This window comes from Cynocephalus volans, chromosome 14, assembly GCF_027409185.1.
Source record: "Cynocephalus volans isolate mCynVol1 chromosome 14, mCynVol1.pri, whole genome shotgun sequence".
Lineage (NCBI taxonomy): Eukaryota > Metazoa > Chordata > Mammalia > Dermoptera > Cynocephalidae > Cynocephalus > Cynocephalus volans.
The window spans coordinates 60,719,181-60,727,899 of NC_084473.1; the positions used below are offsets into that span (position 1 = coordinate 60,719,181).

At 45.3% G+C, this 8,719-nt stretch overlaps 1 protein-coding gene across 1 annotated transcript; it reads left to right on the forward strand.

The window, feature by feature from the left end:
• Positions 1-988: 988 nt before the first annotated feature.
• On the forward strand, positions 989-8,489 carry LGALSL (galectin like). Its single transcript, XM_063078164.1, has 5 exons — positions 989-1,069; positions 1,864-1,935; positions 2,096-2,184; positions 2,834-3,011; positions 4,966-8,489. The coding sequence occupies exons 1-5, from the start codon at positions 1,034-1,036 to the stop codon at positions 5,107-5,109; spliced, it is 519 nt and encodes a 172-aa protein (XP_062934234.1). The 5' UTR covers positions 989-1,033; the 3' UTR covers positions 5,110-8,489.
• Positions 8,490-8,719: the final 230 nt, after the last annotated feature.

An 8,719-nucleotide genomic window follows, 5' to 3' on the forward strand; every position in this document is an offset into this window, starting at 1 on the left:
CTTCAGTGAGAAACTTACTACCCCAGACTGGGCAAGCAACTTGTGAAAAACACAGCCCAGTGGAGGCTCTCTGAGGACAGTCACTATGTCCAGTTACATTTGGTAAGATTTAGCCAGACCCCTCCCCAGAGAGCCTCCAGGGACCCGCAGACCTTCCACAAGGAAGAGAGGCCTATTCTGTATCTAGCCTCCCGGGAGATAAAAGTGTTTACCTTCAGTCCTCTCTGCCTCTTTTGGGGGGGTCCAATATTTATTTCTGCAAGCCTTGAGAACTTTCGTTCTCTTTCTATTCCAGACAACCCAACACTCCCTTGATTACCACCCCCTGCCCCAAGTCTTCCCTCGACCCCGTCTTCCATCGTCCCACCTCCCACCAGGACGTGGCAGAAGGAAGGAGATTAATAGGAGGCTGGAAGGGAGGGGCGGGGGTGTCCTCATCACCTGGCACCTGGCAGGCCCGGGCCTTCACTTCCCCAGTCCCTCAACCCCACCCACCCTCCCGCCCAGGAGCGCAGACAGGGCCCCCGCCCTCCCGCACGGCCCGACCTGGACAGGCCCGTCCCTCCCGCGCCGGCCTCCCGCCGCCGTCCAATGGCCGAGGGGCAGGGCAAGCTGAGCAAGCAGCGGCAGCCCAACCGGGTCCCCGCCCTGTTCCCGGTTCCCGAGCCGGGTCCCGGAGGCCTTTAAATGCCGCCCAGGGCCGGCGCGGCGCGGCCCTCGCCACCTTTCTTCCTCGGGCGGCGGCAGGAGCAGCCCCAGCGGCGCGGGCCGCGACTCTGCAGCCGCACTCCGGGTGCGGGCAGCAGCGGCCACCTTCGACCTCTGCGCCCGCGCTGCCTCCCTCCTTCTCCCCTCCCCCTCCCCGGCCCTGCCCGCCCGGTCGGCGCCGGACCCCCGGGCGTGCGCGTGCCCGTGTGCGCGCGTCCCCGTCAGCCTCGGACCCGCGCCCCCGCCCCGCGCAGGACCGCCCCGGGATCCCCGGCCGCGCGCCGCGTCCCGCGTCCCCCGGCGGCGGGCGGCGCTGTGCGAGAAGATGGCGGGATCGGTGGCCGACAGCGATGCCGTAGTGGTGAGTGTGGCGGGGCGCACGCGAGGCGCCCCCTTCCCGCCGCCCCGCACGCCGCCGCCTGCTCGGCCGGCTTGGGGCGGAGGGAAGCTGCAGGCCCAGCCCGGCGCCCCGCGCCTGGGAAGGCGCCGGGTACCTGTTCGCAGGAGCCGGCTGTGCGCGGCCGGTGTGGGGGGCAGGAGGGGTTCCCCGGGCTGGTGGGCGCTGGGCCGGGGGAGGGTGTTCGGGGGCGGCGGCGGGAAGGGGGTGCCCGACAGTCCCCTCTGTGCCGTGCAGCCGCCTGCCAGGTGTGCGCACATTGCACGTGTGAGGGTGCGCGTGGGTGAGTGTGTCCGGGGCGCGCGCCCCGCGACCGCCCCAGACGTCCCGGGGATTCCCCCTTGCACACGGGTCCACGCCGGGGCTCCTGAGGGAAGTTGAGCGCTGCCGCCCCACTTCAGCCACGTCCCCGTGGACAAGCCTGGGAGACAGCGGTTCCAGCGTTTGCGGTGGGAGAAGGGCCTGCCCTCCCCCGGCACTGGGCTCTGGCTCCCCGGTGGGCATCGGCCTTGGTTTTGATCTGGATCTGAAGGGTCTGGGGATCTTCAGAGGCTTAGCTACCGGGTGGAAGGGACGAGTTTTGTTCCGAGGGTTTATGTGATTATTGAATGAACTAGGAAGAGGCATCATCTGCAGACACCGCCGGTGTGTCTGGAGAGAGCTGCTGGATTCCACCAGATTTGTGTGGGTTCTTCCCCCTCCCGCCCCCGCCCCCAAAAGGGCCTATGGAAAGCCAATCTGTGTGCTTCTATTTTTAGAAACTAGATGATGGGCATTTAAACAACTCCTTGGGCTCTCCAGTTCAAGCCGACGTGTACTTCCCACGACTGGTAAATGATCTTGTTCTGTGCCCTATGTCTCTGCCTGTACCTCTGCCTTTCTAATTTCATTCTCCTTGCATTTTCTAATGGTCCAGGCCCTCAGGATCAGAGGGCATGGCTCTTCCCTGACAGACTGTAAACGTCTTATTTCTCCTCCCATCCTTTGCAGATAGTTCCATTTTGTGGGCATATTAAAGGTGGCATGAGACCGGGCAAGAAGGTGTTAGTGATGGGCATTGTAGACCTCAACCCAGAGAGGTAAGGCAGTCCTTGTCACCGCAGAACTATGAGGCAGTGGCAGGGCCCTGCCCACTTCTGTTGTGGTTTAGCGCTCCTCCTCTTCCTCTCCTTGTGGACAGTGTTGTTAGATGGGAGTGCCAAGAAAGTACCACGTTCCCATGAAAAGAATGTGTATGAATCCCAGCCATCATTTCTCCAGACAGCTATTTATATCAGAGATTACAAATATAGGCCTACATTTTCTCTTTGACCCTTAGGGAAACCAAAGGATTTTTTTTTTTTTTTAATGGTTTTGAAACGTGGTGCTCGGAGCAAGAGCTATCAGTGTAAATTAGAACCAAACTTTACAAGATATTATTTCCCCTGGTCAGTTTCTGGGGCTGTTTCTGAGAATTCTGAAGTGGATTAAGATACAGATGTGTGGGTGGTCTGGGGTATTTGAAATCTCTAACTTTAGTCATTTTCAACTCCACCAAAGTTTTCACCAGAATCTGTTTTAGGTAACAAAATAAACTGGTTTGAGTTACTTTTTCATAGCCTAATCTCTCGTGGAAAGAGTGGTGGCCCGTTAAGTGCAGACAGACCAGAGGAGGAGGAAATACAGGGACCTGGGTCGTTTGGAAATGTTGTATCCAACCCTCAGTAATTGAGAATGTTTTATTTTCAGCTTTGCAATCAGCTTGACCTGTGGTGACTCGGAAGATCCTCCTGCCGATGTGGCAATCGAACTCAAAGCTGTGTTCCCAGACCGGCAGCTACTTAGAAATTCTTGTATATCTGGGGAAAGGGGTGAAGAACAGTCAGCAATCCCTTACTTTCCATTCATCCCAGACCAGCCATTCAGGGTGAGTACCTCGAGTGCGTCAGCCCCAGCCACTGGCGTGGTGATGGTGTTCTGCTTATCCAGTACGTGCCAAGAACACTTCATGCAGCCAGAATTTCTGCATGTCCAGGAAATTTGTCACTTGATGGTGAAAAAAGAAAAAAGATTGAAAGAGCTCTATTTGCTGATCGGATTAATATTTGCAGTAGTAGCTCCTGGCTCTATATAGCCCATACATTTAGTAAATGGACCCATATTTACATGTCCAGGTTAAGAATAAATACTTATCTGTGTAGTACCCGACATAGTACTAAGCATATAGTAGATACCTGCCCCCAAATATCTGATTAGTTAATAAATGTTAATAAGTATCCATCATTTTCCTCATTTTTCTCAGCCTTTCAGTATCTCTAAACCTTATTAGTTATGACTTTTTTAAGAATATAATGATTATCATTTCATTTTCTCTTGTTCCCTTTGCTAATGAGGCCATGTCCGTGTCCTTGTTTCCCCTCTGGGTTAATTAGCCTCAGTCTATTTCATGGTCACAAGCTGTATGGTTGACAAATTCCTTCCCTTGGGCCTGGATGAATATAGATTTGCTCCCCACTATCTAGCAGGGAGGAAGCACAACCCAAACTTCCCTCCCAATCAAGCAGCATTAGCAGCATCTTACTCTATGAAGTAAAATGCCAAATAAGAGATGCAAGTCGGTAATGTGTTAAAAAGGATGTACTGAAATGTCAGACCTGGGATGAAGTTGTCTTCATTACATATTGTTAACATTACATCACAATAATGACAACTCAGTTAAAAGCTCCTTGTTGCATATAAGCCTAATAAAACAGAACTACCCTTAACCTGTTGCTTTTCATCTAGAAATTTTCTAGATGAAAAAGTAATTATTTCTCTTCCCTTCCAGTCTGGGGGGAAAATAAGAATCCATGGCTTTTATATCAGTGATAGAATTGAGAGCGTTGCCCTTCGAATCGTAGTCTGGGGAAGGCACCACCCTCTCCACCCTCTTCTCTAGGATGGTAATGTCTCCTTAGGCTCCTCTTGGCTGGGACAGTTTCTCAAAGATGAATCTTAATATAGTTCATGCGTATGAGTAACCAGAGCTTCTGACTGCCAGGAGGAATATAATACTCCCCAACAACAAAAATGAATGAAAAAGGCCCTTCTTGGTAATATAATTTTAGTAATAATATGAATTAAATGTGACTAATATCAACATATGGAGTCTCTCCTTACATGCTGAATACCAATACTCTTAATAAGTACATCATAGCACAGAACCGAAAATTAAACTATATGGTGAATTACTTAAGGAAAGGGAGAGGAAAAAGCTTTTACCATATGGAATCAGTATTTCTGTTTGGCTTAACAAAGCCTTGTTAATTATACATTCTTGGTCCAATGGTAATTACTGTGTAACCTTCTCTCTGCCTTAGTGTTTACCATGTTTGAGTGTCTAAACTATTATTACATGCTACTAATGGGGACCAGTTCTGTCTTGGGAGGGGTTCCTCTGAAGGTGGGATACAGTTGTTCAGGGGATGACAGTGGAGGCATTAAGTACCTTATAAACAAATGTATGTTACTTTACCTCACTTTCTGGAGTACAGGGAGAAGGGAGAAGTGTTAAAGCATAAGCAATTTTAAATCTTTAAAGGATACTGAGTAGTGTAGAGCAGTGGTTCTCAAAGTATGTTCCCCATTCCAGCAACATCAGCATTACCTTGGAACTTGGTGGACATGCAGATTCTTAGACCTTACCCTAAACTCAGAGTCAGAAATTTTGGGAGTGGAGACCCAGCAATCTGTGTTTTAACAGGCCCTGTGTGTGGTTCCAAGGCATTCTAATGTCTGAGAGCCACTGAAGTTGTTGCCTTCCTTTCTCTAAAATGAAGTATTGTTTGTTTTCCCCAGCAAGGTTTATTGAAATTGTGAATTGGAATATTTGTTGCTTCTAGGTGGAAATTCTTTGTGAGCACCCACGTTTCAGAGTGTTTGTGGACGGACACCAACTTTTTGATTTTTACCACCGCGTTCAAACGTTATCTGCAATTGACACCATCAAGATAAATGGGGACCTCCAGATCACCAAGCTTGGCTGATGTTGTTTAAACCACTTCTGTTCCCAGTAGGATTAGGTGCCACAACTGTCTGACTGTTGGTCTGGAGGAAGTGTCCTAGCAAGATCTGGAGACTCAAAAAGAAAACAAAAACAAAGGCAAGCTTCACTGTCTCTTCTTTCTGTGCAGTTTAAACCCAAAATGACAACTTCAACAGTGGTTTGCCCTTAGGAAGAAAGCTGTTGGGACAAAGACACCGAGCCATTATTCCCAGAACAAAGTAATACATTTATGCTGGATTTTATTCAGACCAAACTAGAATGGATTTGTGATGATTTGTGATTTGGTAGCAAATTATTCATCTTTCAAAACAAGGTGATGTTTAGAAACAAAAGTGCTAAAGACATTAAAAAACAACAACGGTACACCGAAATCAACGCATTCTGCACTGAAGTGGAATTGGGTAGCACAAACAACATTTTAGTCAGGGTATTTCCGTGGAATGTAGACTGTTCAAGGTTTTTTCTTTTTTTGTACAGCACAATGTTAATTCGGATTTTTGAAGCTTTCTCATATTCTCATATTTATTTATACTCAACGTATGTATTAGAAAATGAGCAATGTCTCAAGAACAGCAAGTTATAAACTTTTGAATGTACAAATATCTTAGGTCCGAGGGGAAAATTACATATTACCATCATGAAACAGCTGAATTTCTACCTTAAAGGATTGAGTCATATTCTCTATACCCCTAAACTTAGGATCTATTGATACAAATTACTGTAAGTGTTTTTGGGAAAACTTTGCAACATTTCGATAAAACTGCTTTTCAAGTTATTGTCTGTTACTTAAAATTCTATTTACATTGCTTTTTCTCCTTACTGTGAATTAGCACAGTATTGGCTTCTTTAAGATTAATTAACTACTTCTCCCTAGATTTACATAATAGCTCATTAAGTTGTTATTAAATTAATTGAAAACACATAAGAGGAGGTTGCATAGACAATTTTTTAAATGCCTATTATATAAATTTTTAAAAATATAATATGAAAATGATTCTGGAATGCAGTGTAAAGCAAAAGCAAATGGCCCTGAATAACTTACTTGGAAATAATTTATATCAACTTAAGCTGTTGGCTCATGGCGTAACTTTTCTTATGTGACCCTCACCAATATCTGTAAGCAATGCCTTTGGAGTTTTATTGTAGAAGATGTGTCCTACTATGTTAGCTCCAAGGAGATAGTAGAATAAGATGGGATCCAGATTAGGAAATGATCCAATTAGTTTATCTGAAAGGTTGACTCCCAGGACTCCAGGTCTTTGAGTCCAGTCAATAGTTTGAATGCTTCCAGTTAAAACGTAGGAGTTTCCCTGCACTTATGGAACTGATCAAATGTAGAGTGTCTCCAGCAGGAGGCTACAGGACTGTAACTGTCACAAGACAAGGGATGTTGGAGTCCTGGGCACGGAACTTCACAAGCTGCATTGGCCCCAAAGAGAAGGACCCTTGGCGTTGCTTTGGTCAGGTTGTGGGGGAAGAAAGGGTGCTGGGGTGGGGGTATAATTTATATATAATTTAGGTTTTGTTTGTACAGCATACTGCATCTTGTTATGACACGTCCTTGTCCTGCTTTGCTTTTGAGTTTTTACAACATGCAGAGGCACAGAAGTGGCCACGTCATTTTCATGTGTCACGAATGTAGACAGTGTTTCAGTACCAAAGTCAAACTAAAATTGTGAATTTTTTATAGGTGATATATTTGGATTCTTCTCAGCTTTGAAACTGTCTAGCATAGTTCCATTGTGGTATATGAGAAGATAGTTTATCCAACAAGACTGGCTGTACATTGAAAAGCTTTCTGTACCAGCTGACTTATTCAGCCTTATTCAGCCATGACGGCTCTTGTGTGGCTCTAGGTATTTTCAAGCCCTGTGATTAACTTCTCTTGGCTTGTAAAGCCACTGAATTTTGAGGAGTGGTTGTAGAGAGACATAGAGGGTACCCTGAAATGTATTCATTGAGGTTTTGATTCAACTTATCATGGAAGACCCCCACGGGAGGACTCTTGAGTGGCCCACCATTCCCACCCACTGCATAATTCAGCAGAAACTAGAGGAGCCGGGAGTATAACTGATTGGAATTGACACTCTGTTCTCTCTACCTATCAGCTAACTCATTAGCAGCCAAGCCTTTAGGCCGCTTAGCATGAAAAGACAGTGTTAACCCTTCCCTCTCTATGAGGTCAGTGGGAACCTCTTGAATAAGCCTACTGGGATTCAGCTAAATTATGTGATCTGGTTCAGGTATAGCTAAATTAGTAGGGGGCTAATCCAGCTTGTACTAATCATTAGCTGTAAACTGGAAACAATGTTCACACTCTCTCCTTGGCCTTTAAGGTCTAAGGCGGGAATTTCAGGATGGCAAGTGCAATTTAAAGCTTCACAGGAAAGTATTTGGGTATGTAACGAGGTATTTCTGACCAGAGCCCTAGTTTTGCAATAACCAAAACCAAGGAGTATAAATAACAGTCAGGCTCTGGGGGAATAAAAGGCAGGCTTTAGACAATCTGTTCATTTCTGCAGCAAAATTGGAGTGAATGTTTTTAATCTACTTAATAGTTAGCAGAAGTGACTTCCACTTTCTGGGCTATCCCAGAATTGTCTTAAAAGTATTATTTTTTTTACTTTTGAAACCCCATTTCAAATTTTGCCAACCTCAGTTCAAAACCTCCTAAGAGATCACTCTTAGGATTGATGATTTGTTAAAATGTCAAATACTTTCATTTGTATTAAAAAGAATATATCCAGAAAGAGGGAGGGAACCCTGTTGCCTTGAAAGAAACAGCCTTGGCATTTTCCATCATTAATGTAGAAATAATGTTCCTATGATGACATATTTTCAAAGAAACACTTTCTTATTTACTGCGTGGTGTAAAATGTTGCTAAATGTGTTGTTACATTATGTCACTGCTGAAAGTTATTTGCACTATAATAAAGGAATTTTCTACAAAATGGTTTCTAATTTATAGGATGCTAAATCTGGCACCAGGTATAATGTACTTATTAGCATAGACCAGGTGGTGTAGCCTTGGTCCCTCACTTTCACATTTATACTCCAAGACCACTTTTTCATGTGTTTCCCATGTTGAAAATGGGAAGGAAAGTATCTCAGGGGCCCTCAGAGATCTAATGAGCTTATGTTGTGGATGTGATGGGTTCTTTTTAAATAAAATTTGCATACAGCAAATTCACTTTTTTCAGGTGTACAGTTCTACGAGTTTAACACATGCATAGATTCATGTAACTATGATCTCAATTCAGAATCATTCCATCACCCTAAAAAATTATCTTGTGCTTCACCTTTGTAGTTAAACTTGCCCCCCACTCCTAACCCTACTCAAGCAACCACTGATCTGTTCTCCCTCCCTGTAGTTTTGTATTTTTCTGAATGTCATAAAAACAGAATTGTATAATATGTAATCTTTTGAGCTTGACTTGTTCAATTTGCATAATCATTTGAGATTCATTCATGTTGTTTGTATCAATAGTTTTCTTTTTTGTTGCTGAATAGTCTGCTGTGTGGATGTACCACAGTTTCTTTATCCATTCACCTGTTGAAGGGTGCAGTGGGTACTTAAAACATTAAGTATA

Coding starts and splice junctions, on each gene's coding strand:
- LGALSL (XM_063078164.1), top strand. CDS start 1,034: ATGGCGGGATCGGTGGCCGACAGCGATGCCGTAGTG. Junction 1,070..1,863: donor CCGACAGCGATGCCGTAGTG/GTGAGTGTGGCG, acceptor TTCTATTTTTAG/AAACTAGATGATGGGCATTT. Junction 1,936..2,095: donor ACGTGTACTTCCCACGACTG/GTAAATGATCTT, acceptor CATCCTTTGCAG/ATAGTTCCATTTTGTGGGCA.